The 25,966-nt window shown below is 43.9% G+C and overlaps 1 protein-coding gene across 8 annotated transcripts in view; it reads right to left on the bottom strand.

The window, feature by feature from the left end:
* LOC144763308 (uncharacterized) overlaps nucleotides 1–25,966 on the bottom strand; it is a 317,771-nt gene that overhangs the window by 278,680 nt on the left and 13,125 nt on the right. For all 8 annotated transcript variants that reach the window (XR_013596208.1, XM_078648781.1, XM_078648783.1 and 5 more), the window contains exons 2-4: nucleotides 16,232–16,358; nucleotides 13,668–13,778; nucleotides 3,879–3,992 (exon numbers count right to left, since the gene is read on the bottom strand). Coding sequence is in view for 7 of the 8 variants with exons in the window: in XM_078648781.1 (XP_078504907.1) it covers nucleotides 3,879–3,992; nucleotides 13,668–13,778; nucleotides 16,232–16,358 (352 nt within the window). In the remaining variant the exon portion in view is untranslated. The remainder of the gene's footprint in view (nucleotides 1–3,878; nucleotides 3,993–13,667; nucleotides 13,779–16,231; nucleotides 16,359–25,966) is intronic.

The following is a 25,966-nucleotide window of genomic DNA, read 5'->3' as shown; positions in this document are numbered from 1 at the left end:
CAGTTTAGAAGGTGTAATAATGCCCAACTGATCCCACACTACTCCGCTTCGCAATAGATGGATTTCAAGATGGGAGTTTCTGGGCCCTGACAAGATGTCTACAGAAAGTTATAGCTACACTGATAAGTCATGATTTAAGAAGGCCTGCAAAATTAAACCTCCTCACCTCCAAATAGCCCTGCACTCCGTCCTGACGCCACCAAAGACAGCGCGTGGTGTCATGCTGCGTCACTGCTGCACAGTACAGCGCGGGGGCGGCCAGGGCCGTCATTGGTAGCGCTTTCGCGCGCTACAAGATTGACGGCCCTGGGACACCACCACCACTAAGTTAGGTAGTGCGTGCATGCTGCTCCCTAAAGCCTTACAAGCATCACAGTGTCTACCTATCAAAGGTTTCAACAAAGTTCAGATGGCCTTCGTTGCCGCCATTGTAATGCTGCCCCCTAGAGCCTTCACCTGCTACTGCAGTGCCAGATAGCACTCGCCAGGCCGGTCAAGTAGGCCTTGAAACTGACTCGCCCTTCAGGAAATTCACTCGCATTTGCGAGCGGGCGAGTACATTTTGCGACCCCTGCCTGTATATGTTCCGAATCCATGTTCCTCTGCCCTGATAGCATTTTTGAAAAGTTTAATTACTTTTAGACGTTTAGAGAATTTTACATCACCTCTACAAACCCCAGGAAATCTCACCATCATCCTTTCACGCACTTCCCTATCTTCCTTACATCAATATTTTCTAAGCTCCAGCTTTATCATACTCCTTAGCTTTCCACATTTTAAAAATCTCCTTACATCTCTGCTCTCATTCTCTCAAGCTGGGATCATAAAGGAGTTGGGTTTTCTGTTGAGAAAGATTTCAAACAATATCTCCCCCAAATCATAGCACGTTGTATAAGTCTATACACTTGCACCTTCCCTCATAAGGTTTTGCTAAGCCTTACTAGACCTCTGACTATCTACCGGGTCTGTTTTAGTGTCCTGTTAAGTGTCTGGATCATTTTGTTCGCATGGGATAATACAAATTACATTTCGTTTGCTGCAGAACTCTCTTCTCAAGAAGCGCTCCATTCTCCTGTTGTATGTTGCACCCCATTATCTGTTAGTAGAGCTTAAACCATTTCATTGCAAACACGTTTTCAAAGGAATGTATCCACTTCTAGTCTCAACACTGATCAATATTGAGATCTCAGGCCAACTGGAATACATATAATTCAAGACAATAACATACTGCCCCATCTTTACCCGCTCAGGCCCTTTAGTGTCCTACGCAATATCCTCCCACGGACCATTAGGCAATCTCCTTTCCACCATATGTTGGGTTCTTGCTTTGTAGATCTTATTACTTTGTGCACACTCAGAGCATTCGCACATCACTTTCTCAACTAGTACATCTATCCCTGATCACCATCAATAATCATTTCTCAGTATCACTTTAGGGTTTTTTTTTTTATCGACATGGGCTTTGGGGGCTACTCAATTAAGTTATTCCTAATTGCGCTAATAATTCTTCTTTCACCAGTCAAAATCTTTGACATTCCACACTGCAACTGCTTTTGTCACTCCATCTTCTCATACCTTCACACTCACCCCAGCAATACCCAATTCTATTCATACATATCATTCCTTAACTCAACATCTTCCTAACACTCTCCTATATCTGGTATCATCCTAGAAAGGTAATCTGCTATGCTATTCTTTGCTCCTGAATATTTCCCACTACAAATGAAAATTCTTGAAAAGCTGTTATCCATCTGCAAATCCGGCTTGAAATGGCTTTATGAATACCTTCCAATGGCTTGTGATCAACACTTATCTTACACTTTCAACACTACACAAAGTTCTTTAATTTCATGATAGTTCAGGCAGTACTTCTTTTTCAGTTACTCTCCTGACTGCCACATCAATGTTAGAAAGGTTGAATCAATCCCACCTGCCTGCACAGTTTCCAAGGTTTATGTGATTTCAGTTACTGAGACATAATTGTTTCATTGAGGCAAAACAGACAAGATAGGGAGGCGTGATGGAACAATGGGTCTTCCAGTGACCATCTCTCGCCTTTGCTTACATTTATCAGGTGTTTCTGGAGAAAGAAGATGACTCGTGGAGAACAGGAGGACCCAGAATTGGTCAAGGACAAGGCTCGTCAACCATAATACTGGGGAAGAACACATGTCACTAGTCTGATGGTTAAAGAGTGTTGTGTACAGTTGGCTGCCCTATCCTAGGCAAAAGCTAAGAGACCAAGATCCTGATTTTTCAAAAGGGCTTCCCATTCTGGTCCTAAGAGAAAATGCGTTAGTACATATAGGCTGAAGTATGGTAGTGAGTCCTTCATAAAATACAGTCAATCAGTCATGTCTCCATTTGGAAATGGCACCCAGCTGGTGTATGTGGCTGTTCACGATTGGAACTTTTCCAACTGAGTAATTAGCAGAATATAGCTTTTTCTGCAGAGAAAGGAGCATTTATCCCATTCATAGTCCTTGATTGGACGCATTGGTGCCAATCACTGAACATGTATAGCAGTACATTAATTGTGCCAGATGGAGCTACTTGGTTTAGCTATAGGGGAGATGGGCCGTGGATTTCCTCCTTGGTCATCACCTACCCAGTCGGTCTTTAGACAGACTTCCTTTCGTCTCTACAGTTGTCTCTTCCTTTATCCTCACTTTCCCTCCTCCCCTACCCCGCACTACTTTCTCCCTCCTCTCTCTCCTCCCCTAATGTATTGCTGATTGTTTGATATAATGTTTACTTGTTTGATCTTTTCCTGATATATTGTTGAACCACATTGTTGCACTTCCTTTCGTCTCTCCTGCCATCTCCTACTGCATCCGCCCTCTATTTATGTCTCTCCTTCCCTCCTCTCTCAATGTATTGAGACTGAACTATTTTGTCTGACGCCCGATGGAGCTACTTAGTTTAGCTATAAGGAAGATGGGCAGTGGATTCCCTCCTTGGTCGTCACCTACCCAGTCGGTCTTTAGACAGACTTCTTTTCGTCTCTCCTTATGGTCTCGTCCCTAGCTCCTATCCCCTCTCCCCCGAATCTCTCCCCTTGCCTGCTACTCTGCCTACCCCCCTGTCCTGTGTGCCCTTTGACTAAGCACTCCTTCTCCCCTTGTTGGGGAAAGATCCAATATTTATACTCTGGAGTCTCAGCGAACCCGCTGAGTGAGTCGTCTGCGCCAAGGGAGCCACTCACACTTGAGGTATGGTATGGCACCCCTTGCCAAAGCACCCCCTCTCCCCTTACTGGGGAAGGATCCAGTATGTAGGCCTTGGAGTCTCAGAGACCCCTCTGAGAGAGTCCACTGCGCAAAGGGAGCCTCTCGCACCTGAGATAGGGAAGTGATACCACTTCCCATGGGATCACAGCTTACTGGACTTTGGAAGTTTGCCTTGACTCGTCTACCGGTTTGTGTACCCGTCACCCTTCCCCTCCTCTTCCCATGCTGTGTCTCTCACCCTACCCTCCTCTTTCCTGCCTTCATTATCTGACTACTTCCCCTGCTCCTATCCCCCGACCCTGAATCTCTCACCTTGCCTGCTTTTCCCCTTATGTATTTGTGCTTATTGTTTATCTCGACCTTACAAGTAACTATGTGGCCATGCTCTAAGAACTATGTAACCTTTGTAATGAGGTAACCTGTAACTATGATCTGATGCTCATGTAAAGCGCTCTGATACCTCCGGGTCTAGCCAGCGCTACATAAAACTTTTGAAAAGAAAAAAAAAAAAAATAGAGGTGCATTCTTCTTAAAGTCAGGCATGAAATTTTTCTGTCTCTATACGAACATCACTTTTTAAAATACCCTCTTTTTTTCCTGCAGGATTATCCGTTATATCACACAAACACAGATAACAGATTTCATCACCTGTGTTGACACAGTCATGACTTTCGTCTCTTTCCAAGTCATGCGAATTCCTTATAAGTATGTTTTCCTCTGCATGAATCCGGCATATCAGGTCAGCACTGTCTGCCACATCGCCTATTATGAAAAGACAGCTTAAGATCATTAATATGTTGGGACAATTATTGTATAGACATCGCAGACATTTACTACTATTCCTCCAACTTTACTTGAATAACTTCAAGTAACTGTGTATGCAACAAATCATTGTCCAACTCTCTGAAAATCTCAGAACATCTTTGAGATTACCATCTACTCAAAAACAAATGACTACAAAACATTTGTTGCAATCGTTCCTGCACAGCTAGTTCCAAACCCCACTGCCTTAAGAAAATAGGGACAGGGAAATCTTTTGTACATTATTCAATACAATATAAGCTTTCTTCGATTTCTTCAGTGGGAATCATAAAAGCAAAATACATATATAAAAACACAAGTTCTATTTACAAAGCTAAAAATCATGTGCAAATTAATGAAATATTAGAAAATCTTATTTATAAAGTTAAGAACCTTCAGCAACAATCACTGTTGCTACGAAAATGTATCATAAAATACAGTCACATTTGCATCACCAGAAGATCACAATATGATGGCCTTTCTGCATCTAATTACATTCTTTAAAAACATTGCCATAGACCACATAGTGTACGGGAGGGATAAAAATGCTGAGTGACATTGCCTAAGAAGCCTTAAGATCGGTGAAATCCAAATCTTTCTCTGTTATTCATGAACTTTACCAATAGAGCACAACATGAATTGTTGTTTGCTGAGACATATCGTCACATGGACGGTTATAAAGCGAACATGACCAGTCATTATTTGCAGAAAGCTTGTTAGGCGATGGAAAATGCCTAACCTAAAGCGAGTTAAAACAAATCTGCCATGTGCCCCCTCCATGAATTATAAATATGGCTGTAAATCAAAAGTGGTCAAGGTCATTTGGTTATTACAAACACTCTACTTCAATATTTCCAAGGATAATCTAAGAGACACCAGTAGCATCATGCACTCTATTTTAAGATATTTTCTACTGATGTGCCCTAGAAATTTCGGCTGTTCATAATATTCAGGATGACCTAGGCCGTTCATGAACTCTTTGATATACTTCATCCATGGTATACTGAATATCTGCTGTAATTTAAGACAGTCCCTTATAATATCCATATAAATGGTGGTTTTCTCCGAGGGCCAGATCTTACGCCATAAAAGAAATGGCTGTATTTTAATTAAATCTGATAAGCATCTGATGGCAACCCCAGCTCCACATGGCATACATAGGTGGAACAGCAACCCGGAACAGCTAGTACAAATCTTAAAAAGGTATTCTCCACCAGTTGTAGGGGCTGACCGTCATAATAGCCCCATACCCCAGCAGCATACAAAGCAGAAGTTACGCACTTAACCATGTATATATCTATTAGTCTACGGGTATTTTTTTGGCCCAGCTTCCTTGAGAAGTTAGCCAAGGCTGCCGTAGCTTTCAATAACAGTAGCTTTCTTGATTTAATTGCCTGGCACCACGAGCCATTCTGGTCAAACAGTATACCCAGGTACGGAAAGGTCTTGGTCAATTCAATCTTATTAATATCTATGAGAATATCCCTTTTCCACACTTCATTATGAAAGTCTTCGATTTATTTACTTGCAACCCCAGGTTCTGCGTGTAAGCATTAAAACTTATCAATAAACGTTGCAGCCCCAACTGAGTGCATGCCATCAGCACTGCATCATCAGCATAGAGGAGGGCGGGTATTGAGCGATGTCCTATCTGTTGTAAACCCTGGCACTGATCAGACAGCGTCTGTCCCAAACTATTATTATATAATGTAAAAAGAAATGGTGCTAAAACCATCCCTGTGTTACCTCTCTCTCTATGCTGAATGATATAGTGTACTTGCCCTCTGTGTGAGTAAAGATAAAACTCTGTAAGGGAGATTGCATGCTTGTGCACAAACTGCAGGCTCTGTGCACTTAATACACATGCCTGAATCTCCGTACTTCGGCTGTTATTTCTTAACATAAACTAGGATGGTGGAGAGGTTTGTCTAGAAGAAGCATTATTAAAGAGTACCAATCCAAGATGTGCTCTTACTGGCACACTCTGATCTGCTTCATGTAAACTCAAGGGAATACAGAATAACAAGACTCATCTGCAATAATATTTTTGAAAAGAGGCTGGCCAAAGCAATGGACCAACTGATATTCATAGTGCAATGGGTGCAGAGGATATGAGAAGTAGTTAGTATGCATTGCTGCTCTGCAGAAGAATTTAAAGCAAATCAGCACTGGCAGGCGAAGAATCTAAATGTATGTGTATGGATGACCTCAAGTGGGAGCAACCGTGAAGCATGCCAGCATGCAAGAGTCAATCTATCATGCAACTAAAACCTTGAACTCTTGCTCACTCCAAATATGCCAAGAGATTATGCAAAGAGCAATTCGACTTTATCCTAGCAAGAGAAAACCATGGACAGCCTAGAACTGCACAGATCCCTCTGCATTGATGACTGATTTAAATACAAGGGTGTAAGGCACATATCCTTTCCAATAGTGGCCTTTCAAAGAACCACATTTATTTAATTTATTGTTTTGTTTAAGGAAGACGTTGCTGATATATTGTTTCAGATGCCTTTGTGAACAAGTTTCACATCAAGATTGGAAGACATGACTAGGATGAGCCAAGGAGAATATCTAGTATATTGAAGCATAGCGTAGATCAGAACTTATTAATCACCAACATTCTTGGCAACGGTAAGAGTCATAAGCAAAGCCGTTTTAGCTAGGCTAAAACTGCTTTTGCACAAAAAGGACAGAATAAAAGCCATTAAGTACAAGGCCCTTTTGCGATTGGAAATCCTGTGATTCACAAAATCACAGGTCTTGAGATCAATAAAGGTAATTTCTTTATGTACAAAAGTCCTTATACAAGTCTGAAAATTCTTTCAGACTCAGAAAAGGACTCTTGCAATCATTCCAGAATCACATTTAAGAGAGGAAAGGAAAGGGCGTCCGCCCATTTCGGGCAGGAATAGATCAATGGTTTACCACTAAAATTGTAGTTGTAAACCACTGAAGGCTTACAGACCGAGAGTTGGAGTGCAAACGTTATGCAAAGGGTAGAGGGCTGCCACTGGACCCATTCACATTAGGGAATTAGTGTGACAGCTTCAGGAATACTTCCAATTGAGGTTCTACAACTGAAAACCTTTTTCTTTTCAGAACAGCTCGGGCGGTTTCTTTAAGGACCTCAGACTACTTTTTTTTTAAATTAATTTTTTAACATTTTTGGAAAGCACTCATAAGTATGATGGTCTACTGTCCCTTGCAGGCCACCATCCCTTGTGAGGATTGTAACCAATCATAGGGGTGATGCAGATTACTAACTGCATAATTAATAATATTCCAGTGGATGTAGGTGGCAGTTATTGTACTCTTAAATAAAAAAAAAGATTTAAACCATAATTAATAGAATTAGGATAGTGTCTCTGCATCTATCTGCGATTCAGTATTTTGTGAACTGACCTACTATTACAAAGATCAGTTTGAAAAATCAGACTGCATTTGCTAAAAACTGGTGTGCAACTTGCAGCAACTATTTGTGAATTTAATCTTTATACATCAGCCCCTAAATTAAGATGCCAAACTGGCGGAGGCCTCCTTTCAAAAATGTGACTAAGCCGCTCAAGCCGTCCACAGAATTTGTACAGGCCCCTGTGATCGCTAGCTAGTGCATAAAGGATTGTAAATGTATTGCTAGTTCAAAACAAAGCACAAAATATCATGCTACTGGTAATACACAGGGTTGATTAGTAAGATGGGGCCCCATGGCATCCCCACAGTAATTTGTCTTTAACTTGTATCCAAGTGGACTTGTTCTTGACTACCAAAATAATTACCCTTGCTTTTTGTACACAACATGATGAAAAAATACTTAAGAAAACCAATCAAGAGGTATTCACTACAGCAATTGCGTCCATTCAAAGGAATGTAATATGCCTATGGATCAAAATATTTAAAAAGTGTCAAGGCATTGTAAGATATACCTTAAAGACTCTTCTGAGGGATGCTTTAACCTGCACTGTAATAACCCTGAACGCACTTTACTAACGTGCACTGGCTGATGTGCTTTTTTTATTACATATTTTGGCAGATAACAGGCTGCGTAATTTGAGTTAAGTGAGGGATTCATTTTATTGATCATCCAAGAATTCCAAAAGATACTAAATTTAAAGGAAACCCGGGAATAATTGGTGAGGGATTTAACAAGGAACAACCAAGTTCCAACATGCACAGAGACTGACCACTGCCCTTTTTCTTTTTTGTTTTTGAAGTCTTTGTTTTAGATTTTCAACAAACCATAATACAAAACAGAGGCTCTCTCAAGCTGCATGACAAGAAGTGGGAGCAGGAGAGGAGACAATAAGCGCAAATAACTTCTGAGGGGGGTAGAAATTCCACCGCTGGACCCAGCACTCCCAATCCAATGAACCAACACAAAAAGGGGTGTGGGGTCAGAAAGAAAGAAAAAGAAAGGGACCAGGGCCCCAAGGCACCAATCACCCAATGGCCAGTGCAGAGTCAGCAGGAATAGCGGAGACAGCAGTAAACATGACAAGAGTGCAAGAAAGTGCCTCTTTTGACATGGTTAGCCCCCCTCTTCTTGCCTGGAAAATGATGTGTGTTTGGATTGAAAGTGCACAGGGTCCCTGCCAACTAGGTCCCCTGTGCCAGAGCTCCTTCCCTAAAACTGTACCACGATTGACAACGTCAGATACCCTGTAAGTCCATTGTAAATGGCACCCTGGTACCTAGGACACTGGCACTGAAGAGAGTTCCCTAGGGACCCCTCACCAAGGCCATGCAAACTGTCACTGCAGCCTGCATGCCTTGGTGCTGAGAAAAATGACAAGTCGATATGCCTGTGTGCCTTGTCAAAGCAGCACTTCCTAAGGTATGGGTAAGTCACCCCTCTAGCAGGCCTTACCAGCCCTAAGGCAGCGTGCACTATTTCTCAATTGTGGATATATCTGCATGAGTAGATATGCTACTACAATATTTAAGTATATTCTTAATATTGTAAGTGCCAGGGAAGCCATAGAGAGTACATGGGCTGGAAACTTGACAACTCGAGTTCCTCAACACCATGATGGTGTCAATGAACCCAGGAGAGTTTGGTACCAAACAACTCCTCTTAATAAACCCACACTGATGCCAGTGTTGGATTTATTAAAACATGTACTCAGAGGGCTGGCTTTAAGCAGCCTACTACCACCCGACATGTTTCTAGACCCCTGGGTCGAGAGCCCCTGCTCTCTGAGGCCAGAATTAAAGCCCATCCTAGGCGGAGGAGTCACACCTCCAGCCCAGGATGAGCACAGTGCTCAAGAGGGAAGCTTCAAATGCCTTGCTGCCTTTGTAATGCGACCACAGTCTCTGCTGCTAGCAGTAGATGGCAGCCCCTGGTTCAAACCCCCACTTTTGGCCGGAAAACCTGCGGGAAAACTCAAGGGAGAAAAGGAAGCGCGCCTCTTTGCCAACTTCACACTTCAGGTGCTGGAGGTAAAGTGAAGCACATTTTTCAGTGTCTACCATCTTGAGGATAGTAGGACTTATCTAATAAGGACAAAGGCTATGCTCTCCCTTCTCTCAGCAGGGTAGCATAATAGAGGGTGTAAACACCCCAGGTAAGGAACCCATTGGTCCCTACTTGTCACTACCCTATAACGCCCCTTAAGCTAATATTTAGGTGGCACCCCCAGACCCTCAAATTAGATTCCTGACGACCTGAGAAGAGCCAGAAACAACAGCGTCGTAATAGCAGAGAAGACTGCAGAAACCAACTGACTTGGCCCCCGCCCTCCCGGCCTGTCTACAGCCCTCGGTGATCCTGTGCTGAAAGAAGACCCGTCCTGCAGTCTAGCAACTCCAAAGCCTTGGGAGAACTGCCTGCCTTTGACAAAGATCAATATCCCCCAAGAACAGCGGACCTGTTCAAGAAGAAACCAACTTTAAAAGAAAAATAACTCCGTCCTGAGCAACTGCAAAACCACCTCCGGACCCACCTCTCCACAGACTCCCACGGCCTGAGTTACCCAGAGGGTCTGAGCCACAGTCCACCTTGGGCTGAACCCTGCCGGACTCCACCTCAATCCGAAGACTACCCCCAGACCTTGACCTGCCCGGTAAGCTGTTCCAGACGCCAAAGGCCACCCCTGCACCCGAAGCCCCAGGACCTTGAGGGCTTGACCAACTGTGTCCTTAAGTCCCTTAGTATGACTACTTCCTGGGCAGCTGTGGGTTTTCTTCATCTGGCCTCCTGGCCTGAGCCTGCCGCCTTTTCTTCAAAACCAATCTCCCCCATTGAGTTGAATTGGGCGCCTGAATCGGTGTTAGCAACCTGCACCTGGCTGCCCCAAGCCGCTGAGGGTGTATGTTTAGTGCTGCCTTGTGCCCCCCCGTGCTTACCTTAAGCCCCAGAGACTGCTACTCACCTGTGAGCAGCATCTCTTCAATTACCCCCTTTCTCCATTGGATAACATTGGCACCAGATTCTGAATTTGAACCCTGCACCCAGGCGCCCCTGTGGCACTGGAGGGGCAGACTTCCTACTTACCTGTACCTTGCCTGGTGACGATTCTTCATTCTGAAAATCAAGACTGTAACTTGTATACTTATCTGGAAAACCCCATTTTTATTTTTCTCCCATAGGTTAACATTACTGACCTGAAAAGCTGCACTTCGTGTTCACTTTTAAAGCAAAAAGTATTTCTTGTGAAAAACATACTTACCTTAGAACGTATATCTTGGTCATGAAATAATATTGAAAAGAAGCAAATCTTTCTAAAATTGGTGTGGGTCTCCTTTTTGAGTCGGGTCTCACTTGTTGGTCACTGTGTGCATAACAAATGTGTTACACTCCTCTGTGTTAGGCCTAATGCTACTCGACTACACTACCACAAATAGAGCACTTTGGGTTTACGTTGAGCCCTGTACACTTCTGGAGGAATCTCTGGACTCTTTACATGATAAAACCACTTAGTGGTATATCACATAAAGAGACCGCCCCGGGTACTGTGACCATTTTTTATTGTTTTCCAGGCAAAATCTGTCAAACTAGTGGAATACATTAGTGCAGCAAGCAATGGGGTTCAGCACACAAAAAATGTGCATGACCTCATAAAAGAATTTGTAAATAATTTGTTTTCAGATAATAAATGAAAATATATGCTTTTGAAAATTATAATAATAATAAATATTAATTTGTGCTAATTCTTGGCTGAAAATACAATAAACCCTCCACAGTTTTTTTAGCCTTCTGCAGATTTATGGAATGGTGAAAACCCTTCCCACATTTCAACTGATAAGAGAGCGAAAGTCTGGCAATCATTACCAGATTTTGCTCTCAAAAGCAGCCAGAATGGGGTCAAACCTGCCTTGAAACAGGTGAAGGGGCAACTTCTGACAACTCTTCTTTCCAGTGGCATCAAGAAAAGTGCCATCTTTATAAAGAGGAGCTGCAACTAACGAGGTAGGGTGCACACATCTATTCAGATAGTCTCCACCTTAAAAAATTTAGGATGTAGTTTTGCAGTAGTAAATATGATTAAGTATAAGGCAAGACCCTTCACCTTATGTCTATTTGAGTAACAACTACAGTGGAAAACTGCCATCTACAGATCTCTGCTGTCATCTTTAATATGCCTGCATGTAAGGGAAACTCTGGCCTCTCTTCAATCATGGAAGGTAAAATAAGGCTAAAAAACCTTCAAGACCCATCCATATAACCCTTGCACAACTAAAAAAAAGACTGGAGCCATAGAGATAGTCTACTCATCTGGTTCCTCTCCTTAACATCAGTGCAGAGGGAAAACTTTAAGAATTGGGTGGAGCGAAGGCAGTTGGCGGAGCCAGGAGTGTGACTGCTAGAGTGGGTTTGGGGGGCTCACAAAATCAGGTAGTGGCACAGGAAGAATTAGACCAAATAAAAGGATTAACCAGATAGGGTTGTTTAAATAGTCCCTCCATGGAAAGTGACACTCCATGATAATAAGCAATGTATCAAGATACAGTTATGATCATCATTAGCGGCTAGGATTCTGCCACTGAGTGAACAAATGCTATGGGAGAACATACAATGAATAATTATCACTATATCACAGAGGAAGGGGCTGTCTGGAATTCAAGGCCAAACTCCACTGATGCCTGCTGTTGGAGGCAGGGACCTGAGCGCTCTAATGTGCAACTCAATTTCCCACAACGCGGGACACAATGTCACCAAGGAGTGGGCTGCCTGGACTTCTAAGCAGTCTCCACAGCTGCCTGCTGTTGGAGGTGGGGGCCTCAGCACAATTTAGCACACTGTAATTTCCCACAGCACAGGACATGTCCGGGCAAAGTCTGGACAAAACAGGCTCATCTTCACCCGAAAGAGGCTGGGATGGGCCACCTCCCTTGGACCTTGGCTCTGAGAATGAGACCTGTGGATTATTCCACTTAAACTGATGTTTCAACTCCACCTTGAAGGTATTGAGTCCTTTGGTATTTTCAATGTTGTGCTGATCTATCATCTGGTTGGCCAATTAATGAACCCTGCGTATCATAAAACAATTGATTAGGTCACTTGTACCATACGCAGATCTGTTGATTTGTTTGGCCCTATTTGAACTGCTATTGTAGCTGCCATGGGGAAGAGGAAACTCTCAGGCTGTAAAGCCTGTAAGACTCAAACAGTACAAGACTAGACTCCTTTTTGGCTACAGCTGCTGGGGCCAACTCTAAAGGAATAGACCTAGATGAATGACGGCTCACATTTGACACAGCTGACATTTCTTTCTGCCAGAAATACAGACAGTAATACAACAGAAGGTGCTTGCAACAGAGACAACATTGCCCAGCCCATGCCCCCACTTCCGGGAGGCAGTGGTCTCTTGGACCTATTGCAAATTAGTGATTGTGGCCCATCAGTCAAAAGGAAAAAGCAAAGAAACAGGCCAGTCACAAGAATTGTCCCACCAGGAGCTCCTTGGAGCTTCATGTGAAGAGTCACTGTCATGTTCCTGTGCAGTGTTCAGGGGGAGAATGTACTGATTTTATTTGGGATTCAACAAGACCAATTGCCTTGGTCAACATTCAACATCATACCTTGGCCATCCACTTTCACACGAGCAGTTGAGCAACAACTCACACTTGAGAGGCACTTTATTTTCCAGTACCTAACATTAAAAGTAAGAAATATCCAAGGGGCGTGGCCAGGGAAGCAAAGATGGTGGACGTGCGTCTGTGAGGTTCAGGCAGCGGTCCCATCTATCGGCATGAATCGGTGCCGACGGGCCTCCCAATGACACTCCCAGGCAGTGTGTTGAAACTCCAGATGCGCAGACTCTAACAGATGAGCCTGAGGGTGCCGGGAGAACACAGATAACTGCCACAAACGGACCACAGATCGGAGCGCCAGCTCACAACATGGCCGCCCTCCCCCGCGGCTGAGGGCCTCTTCCCCCGCAGCAGTGACCGGAGGCGAACTACAGCGGTGGATAGCGCTCGCAGCGGAGGCGACTGACAGAGGGGCGCCCATGGCCTGAAAATCGGACGCATCACCCTGCAGGGGGCCCCGTGTGAGTGGAGCCTCGAAGGACAGCTACCGGACAAAGTCCTTGGGGACACTGCCTACGAGAGAGCGGCTGGGAGCGAACTCCAAACCCCTGAAAAACAGTAAGAAATATCCAAAAGAACATTCCAACAGTTATAATTCACCTGGAAAAGGATTACCACTGTGTATTCGCTCAGATTCTTGATGGTCCACAGGATAAACATCTTCCTTCTCTTTGCTTCTTAATGAAAATACTGAGGCAGCAACAAGCGGTCCTGTTAAACAAATGGATAATAGAATCTTTTTTTACTCCTGATGTATTCATATACTCCACATTTGGAAAATGTTCATGAAAGCTGTTCAAAGAAAAATTGTCAACAGTAAAAGTCTTTCAAACAGAATAAACAGAAGTACACGAGTCATTATGGCAAGAGTAAAATAAGAGTCTGACTTGAAGGGAAAAAAAAGGTTATAGTGAGGTTTGAAGACCTTGTCGGTAGGTTATCAATTAAGTCGAGGATACAATTAAGCTGCAAACAGCAAAATTAGGAATGTGCCAATAAATGTGCAGATTTAAAACAAAAACAAATGATTCAAACTTTTCTAATATATGTTCAATAAATTCAAAGAGCAAAGCTATTGAATGCAATAAAGTTTAATTCAGATTTGCATATACATTCTATTTTAATGGTTGCATTTCATATAGCACTCAATTATATACATTATCATAAATGTGTGTGCCCACATTCACAACGGGAGGGGGTGAAGTGAGTGTCAGGGTATGAAAGAAGGGCAAAAACTTGACAAGATGATGAGAACATTTGCAAAGATAGGAGGGACAAGGTGGCAAGAGAAATCAAGAAATGAATGGAAGAAGAGACTATCAGAATTTCTTAAGGGAAGAGGATATCAAAGTATAAACATGGGAAAAAGTAGGGTCAGGGAGTGACTGGGAGAAATATGGGCATGCTGGAGGCCAACCAAAAGTGAGAATTCTTTTTAGAAAGAGGGACGGTGTACATAAAAATTAGTAGCGGAGAAAAAACGTTATTGGGGTGCACCAAAGCTGAGAAAGCACCCTGATCAGATGGCAGAGTAAGCCGGCTTAGTGTGCCAGGAAGCGACAAAGTCACTGATGTAGAAATGATGTGCTTTAAAACAAAGAAATCCACAGGTGAAAAGCAATACAAAGGTCAAGAAGCATGAGCGGAGAAGTGGGTGTACAGTGGCAGGATGTTGTGAAAAAATTAGACAACAGTAGGTGAGCGTTATTTAAAGAATGGACAGAGGACCACAAGACCTGAGTGAGAGAAGAAAATCAAAATCTAGAATGTGAGGTAAAGGATGATGGACAATATGATGAAACAGATAGCGGGCTTACTTTGAACAAAAGCAATGCATCTGGATTAAAATGGCCAGCAGAAAGTAAGCAAGAAGGGAGGGTTGGAGAGAAAGAGAGAGAGAGAGAGATGCTGCCAAATTGAGATTATTAAGTGTCCCTAGGTGAGTCACTGTGGACAACCAAGCCGCTGAGGTATTCGCGCCACAAACTTTTAGTCAATGAGCGTGAGCAACATTGCATTAAAACAAAGCAAGCCGCAAGGCTGCATACTGCAATGAACCCACCTTGACCAGTCCAGAGAGATCAGCCTGAAGACTCTGGGCTCTTATGCCCACAAAACCTGGCAAGCAACAAAAATAGAATGCTCTTCCAAGACTGCAGAAGCAGAACGTTTGGAAAGCTGCTTATCTGGTGGGTGGCTCTACTGCCCTACCATCGTGACCACTAAAGTGTACACCAGTCTTTCAGCACATGCCTTATCGTTATCTGGATGCCAAGGAGACATGCACAACAGTGTAAAAGAAGAGGACAACATGGCGTGGGACAGGTTTTCTGCAGGATTGCTAACATTCAAACTGTGCCCAAATATGGCAAAGTCTGCAGAGTAGCCTTACTCCTGTAACCTGAATGAGGAATTAAGAACTCGCCTGCTTGTCAAGAAGTTGGACTACACCTACCAGGTGTGAGCCCACCCCTAGGAAGAACTGAACCTGACCTGGCTGGCAAGCCAGAACTGCATGAGAACAACTCGGAGTCTGCTCCGGTTCTACAAGGTCACCCCTAGCCCAGCTGCCCAAGATGAAGCAGGAACATTGCTTGGGTCAGAGAACAGCACCACCACCTTTTAGCATTGAAAACGGTGATCCTTAATCACCCAAGGAATTATCATCCTATTTCTTAAATTTCATAGTGGATTTAATTGACTATTTTCTATTCGCCAGCAAAGATACCTGGAAAAATAAATTATTACTATATATAAACCTACCTGTTCTTCCTGTATACGTATTACAACCTTCCCAGTCTGTCTCTTCTTTCCTGCAATGTAGTGGTTTGAAGGGACCATCGAATCAATGTCACAATATGTCTCAAAACTCAAGCTAACATAATCAAACAATGAAACATTGAGTGCATATTGCTGGTGATTGTAAGCAATGCAGGATTGGGAAATGGTAACTTTTTTTTCTTCTTTAAACTGGATGGCCCCTTTAAGGCTTATTTAGCAAACATTTGCCCTTTTCAGCTCTTTTATAGCTTAACAACTAGCTGTAAGAAATTATTTCTTCAGAATTATGGATCAACCTTTTGTAAATTGTTGCTCTGACAAGACAAATGTCATATACAGGAATTTGACTAGAACATGTAGAGTAAGACAGGCTTCATATTTACCCAGAGAGATCAAGGCCTGCTGAATGTCATTCATTACATTCTTGTACAGTTCCTTTTGCCATTCATGCAATAGCTTCCACTCTTCTTGTGAGAAATAAGCAGCAACATCGCGGAAAGTAACAGGTGCCTGGAAAACAAATGATGAAAGGGAAAGTCATGAAAAACAATTTTTCCAGGAACCTGGCCTATTCTAAACAACAAAACCACCATTCACCCCCATATTCTGCTAAGGGACGTCAGCCTCAACACCCTCACCTGGCACAGGAGCTGGCCGTTGCTGTAATGCTCTCTTCCCATGACATTACCAACATCCACTCACATCAGCGCGAACAAAGTTTGCTTCACCTGAATCAGCACCCCATTGCAATTCACACCTTCCACAAAAACATTCATCATCAATCACTCCATAGTTAACATAACTAACACAATGCACATACCCCTCATCAAAATTACTCTTGCCCACCTTTCTCCAAGAGCCATTCCTTAATATCTGCATTGCATTCACAAATCATCCTATGAAGGAATTATCTCTCATGACCAACCCTCTGTTTCACTAATTCTAGGGGGATTCAACATGTCTTTCCTCCCTTAATTTTGTGTCGGCATCCTCAGCCATTATACGCCCACCTCCAGGTGATTTTCAGCAAGCAATGTGTCATTTAAATGTATGTCCACCACTGCACCCAATGACAAGCATTGGCATAGCCAATAGGTCTCGCCTTTGGGACCTTATAAGTGTTTAGCTATGCAACAGTTGATATTGTTGCGCCAAGGATATTGTGCTGAATAACTAAACACTTATAAGGTCCCAAAGGCGAGACCTATTGGCTATGCCAATGCTTGTTAATACAGAGGGAGGGGCCCTATAAAAGGTTTTCATGCCAGGAAGTATATGACCCGACCTTCTGCCCCTGGCCGCAAGTGCCTCTCCATGGCAACCCGGAAGATTGGCTGTAAACAAACTCGCGCTGCTGCCTGAGGCGGGGGCATTCTGGCTGGATGGAAATAAAACATCGGGTACTGCCAGGATTGTCAGAACAAATGCAGTCACACATGCCCAGAGTGTAGCAAAACAGTATCTAGAGCAGGAAGCAGCAAGCACAAATTGCTAAAGTATAAAAAGCAAGATACCAATATAACATCGACCAAGACATTATAATATGAGAAACTGTAACCAAAAATGCCTTTTAAACATTACTAAAATTGGATTAACCCACCATCCATTCAGCGTGATTAGTTCTTTAATACGATTATCTGTAGTGAAGCAATTAGTTTGTTGATGTCCGTCATGCCAGTGAATTCTTCAGTTCTTATATGAATGGCCAGAGAAAGCTAATCAAACACCCTGCTGCAGATATTACTTACAATGCATATGTGCTCTGTAAGCCCTTCGGTTGTAGTCCTTGCTTTTTTCCAGTTTGGGAGTCATGGTCCTTAAAACAGTTATCAAGCGTTGTTTCCGGTGTTATTTCTAGTTATTTCCAGGTAAATATGTTGTTTGCAAAAATTTCTGCCAAAAGGTTGGTTGTGAATAAGTTATTTTGCGACTGTATTTATTTTCGACAAGATAGGTTTCACTACCAGTGTTCTTTCCTTGCTTAATGAGGTAGCTGAGACCCCAAGGACGGCGATCTGCAGGGATGTTCAAAACCAACAGTGCCATTCAGGAGGGACAGCTGCTACTTGCAGTATCGGGCTGACTTGAGTTGTCAGAACCGGACAAAACATTTCCAAAGTTCAGTTGCAAGCTTGCAAACAACAAAAAAGTGACAAGCCCCGGAAGTAGTGTGCGCGCATTGGGGAGAGCAGTCTGCTGTTTTTCAAAGCACATACTCGTGCTTGTGGCGCGCCACTGTGCACTCCAGCAAGGCGTATGCTGCCACAAGCACGAGTATGTGCTTGGAAAATGAGCTACACGACGGATAAAGGTCTCTTATGCAGGGCATGCGCACTGCTTAGGAGAGACCTAAAAAACTGTGTGCATCAACTTTTTTGAGACATAAAAATTCTATCTTCTTCTGTACCCACAACCTTGCCATTTCACATATTTTCACTCACATTTTCACCACATCAAATCTCTAATGCATTGCAATTTTTGTTTGTGCCAACTAACTAGAGGGGAATGGTTTGTTAGCTTATTTCTCAGGTAATATCCCAATGATCAGGAAATATATATATTTTTTTAATTTGTACGCCCAGCTATTGGACCAAAAAAATATAAGTTAATGTCAGGCTACTGTCTCAACATACTTAATACGATATAAACAGTAACAAAGTATGACGGATACGGTACAGACTAAACCAATAAATACATAAATGGGCAATTCTATAATTTTTTTAAGGAGTCAGAACAAATGACGGAAACGTCAGGCCATTGGATTAAAATATTCATGAACATCATAGACTGGAACAGCAAGACCAGGTTGATCTGACTAGAACACAGGTAAAAATAGTCAGGGTAGTTATATCACTTTTATGCCATTTACACTCAGTCCCATAAAATTGTGAGCAACTTATCTAAATATAAGCAGAACACTCGTGTTTTGCGGGTAATCACAAGAGTGATTTTCCCTTGCTGTGCTCACGTTAATTTGTTGCACCACTTTGGTAGTCAACAATGCCCCCAACACAAGGTGTTGAAACGCCAGCTTTCTACAACAGTACAGACATGGATTGGCTAAATTAGCCAGTTAATGCACTATAAACTACTAAGCCCACAATGCCTCATTAAAGGTAAACATGGTGAATTTGTATAAATTTGTGAAACAAACATAGGACTTATGTTACCGCCGTGATCAGGAACTGCATAGTTCGAAAAGCGTAGGTGGGGAGAAGAAAACAGGTCATTAAATTGAGTTGAAATTCCAAGACGAGTGCGGCGTATTTTGTTAAAGGTTTGCTGTGAAAAACTATTGCGAGGTTGTCCTTACTTTGCCGCCGGCACCAGCTACCAGCCGCTCCTCCCGCAAAGGATATTTTGCTGAATGCACATTGTGGTACGGGGAGAGCCCAGCACCAACGGTCTGTTGTAAATATGAATTGTTAATTGGATGAGCGTCTGCACGTCCGTCGTTTGCTGCCATGTAAACGAACTGGTCCGGAAAATGCAATGCCGGCGAAATTGAGAAACAAGCAGATGTCTCTGTAATACGGACCGCGCTCAACACAACAAAGAAAGGATTTTCCTGGCACCACCTGGTCGAGCGTCGGCGTGAGGTGTCGGCGTGAGGTGTCGGAGGACACCGTAATGTTCGGGAGCCTCCCAGGTGAGTGAAGGCTTGAACGCTTGCCAGTCTGAGAATATTTGCTAATGGTGCTGCAGCGAATGTAATTTGTTCTGAAGTGATTACCTAAATCAAAGAACAAGTGAAGACTAATTCAGTCGTAAAACACTATCTTGGATATAACTTATTGATCTGTGGAGGGGAGGTTAAAACCTCCTGTAAATGCAACAAACTATCATCTCTCTGCAACAGGAATATAAGTCGCACAATCTGAGTCTAGCTATTTGACATAGACTCTTGAAGTATCATCAAATCATTGTTGAACCGCTCGTCAAAACCAGTGGAAAAACAACATAAAACTGGAACAAAGAGCGGCTAAACGCTTGGAAAAAGCGGAAAGCATGTTAACAAAATCATTGCCTAGTACATCGACATCTGCCACAAAGACAGTATCGTCCAATCCAGCGACGACAACTTTAAAACAACTGTTCCAGCAATTGGAGAAGTTGCCTCGTAAAGAAATATCACGTGGATGGGAGATTATCACATTAGAAAAGTACATTGAATTGGGACTTGTACCCCGTGGTTTGCATATATTCACCTTACCGAACCACCAAGATACCAGCCCCGAAATGCTGGATGATTGGGGGAAAAACAATATGGAATGCTTGCCAAGATATTAATTATTATTAAATATGCTAAAAAGAAAGTTGATGAATTGCATATTAAGATAGATGAAACTGAGCAACAAATAAAGGCATCAGGACAAGATGATGAAATCATAAACAATCTACGGCAGGCAATGGAGAAAAACTTAGACAAACATGAGAACGAAGTCCAGGAGAGAAAACAGCGAAAATTTAGGAGAGACGCGTCCGATTACGAAAATGGAACAATTTTTACTTTCTCAAAAAGATTCGACATTCTCAAACAACAAGTGGATTCCAAGCAGTCAAATGTACGAGAGTCTCTTTCAACCACGCTAAGTGAAACAGAGTCAGATCTAAGTGAAAGTGAACACAGACCATCTGGAATCAAAAAGTTTTCTTTTTTAGACGAAATGCAATTACTTTACAAGGACCAACAAAATCGCAAAACAAGAGGAAGAGGACGTGGCAAAGTACGAACAAGGGGCCAAGGAAGAGGGCAATCTGGGAACCGAGACCCAGGCGAAAAACAAGAAGAGGCAGAACAGCAAAGGTATCAGCTCCGAAATCGAACAGTGATGAGAAAGTAAGTGACATCACGGAGAAAAAAGTGGATCCGAATCTGATAATCAACTTGTCCCATTACAATCTTTCCCAAACTGAACGTACCTTGTTAAGCAAAGGACTTACTTTCTGTCCTGAGAAACACCAAGACGCAGTAGAAACCAGGATAGATATGTACAAATACATTCGAAAATTAAAGCTCTAAAAAGTTTTGACTAAAATGTCATCAAGATCTGTACAAGACACGACAGGGGAAATCTCCAATTCTGTAGAACAACCGGAAGTTTATACCACTGCGGAGACAACCAGTCTCAGAACTGCATACAAATTGGTTCTTCAAATAGATGAAACAGAAATAACAGAGACACAAGTACTGGCAGAAATGGGAATACCAACGGATACTCATCCACGAACTAACTTCAAAAACAAATCGAAGTTTTGTCCAGGACTTCACCCTGGCAACGGGATTGACACATTCCATGACCTAGTTGTGGCAGAGCTAGAAGTCATGGTAAATACCAAATAAGGCAAGAAAGAAAACTTGTCACTGAAAGAACGTCAAGCATTGCAAGCACTCAAAACCAACAGTGCAATAGAAATAAAACCAGCTGACAAGGGTGGCAATATTGTTATCCTTGACAAACAGGATTATATAGAGGAAGCAAATCGCCAGCTAAGAGATGCAACCAACTACACGCTGCTAGTGTCCAATCCTATTCCAGAAATGACCAGAGATATACACAACCACATTTCTGAATGGTATGAAAAAGGATTGCTTAGTCAAGATGAAAAGAACTTCCTAACAATAACCAATCCAGTGACACCAACAATATATTTCTTGCCAAAGATTCATAACACCCTACACAAACCCCCGGCTCGCCCCATAATCTCCAGTTGTGGCTCACTCTATGAAAACATAGCATCCTATGTCGATCATTTCTTCGCACCAATTGTTCCAACACTTAGTTCTTTCATCAAAGACACAGGAGATTTCTTGAGAATCATGATGGAAACTGAATGGCAACCAGAATACTTACTAGCAACGATTGACGTAGTTTCCCTGTACACATCAATCGATCACAACATAGGATTACAAGCCATCGTATATTTTTTTAAACAAAGGCCAATAGGGGAGTTACAACATACGAACATGTTGCTGGAAATGATCAAACTTCGTTTAACGAACAACGTGTTCCTTTTCAACAAGCAAATCTATTCCCAGACGTGCGGCACTGCTATGGGCGTTTCCTTCTCTCCAAGCTATGCTAATCTCACCATGGGTTGGTGGGAGAAACACATAGCTTGGAGGGAGAAAAATGAACCATACACGGCCGATGTAGCATTATGGCTGCGCTTCATCAACAACCTCTTCCTATTGTGGAAGGGTTCAAAACAAAAGCTTGTGGAATATATAGCAGTACTAAATCAGAATCAAGTTGGCCTCAAATTCACATATAACATACAACCAAAGGAATTTGAATTTCTGGACACTAAAGTGTACATAAAAGAAAATAAACTACAGACAACAGTCTTTCGTAAGAAAACCTCTACCAATAGAGCCCTCCATGGAACGAACTTCCATCCGCAGTCCTTAAAGCAAAGCATTCCGTATGGAGAGTTTCTGCAGATGAAAATAAATTTTTCCGAGCAAGAAGAAATGGAGAAAAAATTCCAGGAAACAAAGAAACGCTTTGCAAGATGTGGCTTTAGAAACAGCGACATTGTGCATGGAGAGTCAAAAGCCAGATAAACAAGCATTTACAATGCAATGGTTTCGCCTTTGGAAAAGTTAGACCTATTGGCATTGTAAATTACAAAATTTGTATTTATGTGTTGGTTTTGAAAACAGATAAATAATGGCATTGTCATTTACATTGCCATTAGCTTAATCTCTGCAGTCACTCTGCAGTCCCTAGCACTCCCTAGTCCTCCCTAGTCACTCTGCACTCCCTAGCACTCTGCACTCCCTAGCACTCTGCACTCCCTAGCACTCCCTAGTCACTCTGCACTCCCTAGTCACTCTGCACTCCCTAGTCACTCTGCACTCCCTAGTCACTCTGCACTCTCTAGAACCCCACTCCCTAGCACTCTGCACTCTATAGCACCCCTAGTCACTCTGCACTCCCTAGCACTCTGCACTCCCTAGCACTCGGCACTCCCTAGCACTCCCTGTACTCCCTAGTCACTCTGCACTCCCTAGTCACTCTGCACTCCCTAGTCACTCTGCACTCCCTAGCACTCCTTAGTCACTCTGCACTCCCTAGCACTCCCTAGTCACTCTGCACTCCCTAGTACTCTGCACTCCCTAGCACTCCCTAGTCACTCTGCACTCCCTAGTCACTCTGCACTCCCTAGCACTCCCTAGCACTCTGCACTCCCTAGCACTCTGCACTCCCTAGCACTCCCTAGTCACTCTGCACTCCCTAGCACTCCCTAGCACTCTGCACTCCCTAGCACTCTGCACTCCCTAGCACTCTGCACTCCCTAGCACTCCCTAGCACTCTGCACTCCCTAGCACTCTGCACTCCCTAGCACTCTGCACTCCCTAGCACTCTGCACTCCCTAGCACTCCCTAGTAACTCTGCACTCCCTAGTCACTCTGCAGTCACTTTGCAGTCACTCTGCACTCCCTAGTCACTCTGCTATCATAGTTTGGTACCTGTACTCCTGTAAAGCGCTCTGTTGCCTCCGTCCATGCGCCTGCTATCATAGTTTGGTACCTGTACTCATGTAAAGCGCTCTGCTGCCTCCGTCCATGCGCCTGCTATCATAGTTTGGCACCTGTACTCCTGTAAAGCGCTCTGTTGCCTCCGTCCATGTGCCTGTTATCATAGTTTGGTACCTGTACTCCTGTAAAGCGCTCTGATGCTTCCGTCCATGTGCCTGTTATAATTGTTTGGTACCTGTACTCCTGTAAAGTGCTTTGATGCCATTGACCATGTGCCTGCTATAATTGTTTGGTACCTGTCCTCTTGTAAAGCGCTCTGTTGCCTCCGTCCATGTGCCTGTTATCATAGTTTGGTACCTGTACTCCTGTAAAGCGCCCTGATGCCTCCGGGCCATGCGCCTGCTATCATAGTTTGGTACCTGTACTCATGTAAAGCGCTCTGTTCCCTCCGTCCATGTGCCTGCTGCAGGTAAGAGACGGCGCCGCCAGTCCCCGCGTCCCCTCTGCGCGCTGTGTGATCTTGTGACAGCTTGAAGTTATTGCTGCCTCTTGCGCTACGTGCAGTGCCAAGCATACCCTGTGTACAAGCACGTGTGCAAGGGGGTGGGGGAGGGCTGCAGGTGAGAACTAATCTGTGGGTACAGCAACAAAGTGCTCATACCTCCAAAGTGCTCGTATTTCAACTTTTCACCGCTGTGATCAAGTTCACTTCCCATTAGACGTCGGGTCTAAACTTCATTTTCTCTTGAAATTGTTATAATTGATGTAGGTGTCGAGTCCCGTGACGCTGAACCACAGACAAGCGCCTGCACCAATGAGTAAAAGATCCTGGCTGCTTGCAAGCGCTACACAAATACAATTGGACACCACTTCTGCAGGTGCCGTGCCGCCCACGGGGTCCCCAACTTCTTGTCACTGCACTTGCCAAGCATAGTTTGGTACCTGTACTCCTGTAAAGCGCCCTGATGCCTCCGGGCCATGCGCCTGCTATCATAGTTTGGCACCTGTACTCCTGTAAAGCGCTCTGTTGCCTCCGTCCATGTGCCTGTTATCATAGTTTGGTACCTGTACTCCTGTAAAGCGCTCTGATGCTTCCGTCCATGTGCCTGTTATAATTGTTTGGTACCTGTACTCCTGTAAAGTGCTCTGTTGCCTCCGTCCATGTGCCTGTTATCATAGTTTGGTACCTGTACTCCTGTAAAGTGCTTTGATGCCATTGACTATGTGCCTGCTATAATTGTTTGGTACCTGTCCTCTTGTAAAGCGCTCTGTTGCCTCCGTCCATGTGCCTGTTATCATAGTTTGGTACCTGTACTCCTGTAAAGCGCCCTGATGCCTCCGGGCCATGCGCCTGCTATCATAGTTTGGTACCTGTACTCCTGTAAAGCGCTCTGATGCTTCCGTCCATGTGCCTGTTATAATTGTTTGGTACCTGTACTCCTGTAAAGTGCTTTGATGCCATTGACCATGTGCCTGCTATAATTGTTTGGTACCTGTCCTCTTGTAAAGCGCTCTGTTGCCTCCGTCCATGTGCCTGTTATCATAGTTTGGTACCTGTACTCCTGTAAAGCGCCCTGATGCCTCCGGGCCATGCGCCTGCTATCATAGTTTGGTACCTGTACTCATGTAAAGCGCTCTGTTGCCTCCGTCCATGTGCCTGCTGCAGGTAAGAGACGGCGCCGCCAGTCCCCGCGTCCCCTCTGCGCGCTGTGTGATCTTGTGACAGCTTGAAGTTATTGCTGCCTCTTGCGCTACGTGCAGTGCCAAGCATACCCTGTGTACAAGCACGTGTGCAAGGGGGTGGGGGAGGGCTGCAGGTGAGAACTAATCTGTGGGTGCAGCAACAAAGTGCTCATACCTCCAAAGTGCTCGTATTTCAACTTTTCACCGCTGTGATCAAGTTCACTTCCCATTAGACGTCGGGTCTGAACTTCATTTTCTCTTGAAATTGTTATAATTGATGTAGGTGTCGAGTCCCGTGACGCTGAACCACAGACAGGCGCCTGCACCAATGAGTGAAAGATCCTGGCTGCTTGCAAGCGCTACACAAATACAATTGGACACCACTTCTGCAGGTGCCGTGCCGCCCACGGGGTCCCCAACTTCTTGTCACTGCACTTGCCAAGCATAGTTTGGTACCTGTACTCCTGTAAAGCGCTCTGCTGCCTCCGTCCATGCGCCTGCTATCATAGTTTGGCACCTGTACTCCTGTAAAGCGCCCTGATGCCTCCGGGCCATGCGCCTGCTATCATAGTTTGGTACCTGTACTCCTGTAAAGCGCTCTGATGCTTCCGTCCATGTGCCTGTTATAATTGTTTGGTACCTGTACTCCTGTAAAGTGCTTTGATGCCATTGACCATGTGCCTGCTATAATTGTTTGGTACCTGTCCTCTTGTAAAGCGCTCTGATGCCTCCGTCCATGTGCCTGTTATCATAGTTTGGTACCTGTACTCCTGTAAAGCGCCCTGATGCCTCCGGGCCATGCGCCTGCTATCATAGTTTGGTACCTGTACTCATGTAAAGCGCTCTGTTGCCTCCGTCCATGTGCCTGCTGCAGGTAAGAGACGGCGCCGCCAGTCCCCGCGTCCCCTCTGCGCGCTGTGTGATCTTGTGACAGCTTGAAGTTATTGCT

This window comes from Lissotriton helveticus, chromosome 6 (genome assembly GCF_964261635.1).
Source record: "Lissotriton helveticus chromosome 6, aLisHel1.1, whole genome shotgun sequence".
In the NCBI taxonomy this organism is placed as follows: Eukaryota; Metazoa; Chordata; class Amphibia; order Caudata; family Salamandridae; genus Lissotriton; species Lissotriton helveticus.
Note: the sequence above shows the minus strand (reverse complement) of the source record. Positions and strands in the feature narration are given on the sequence as shown.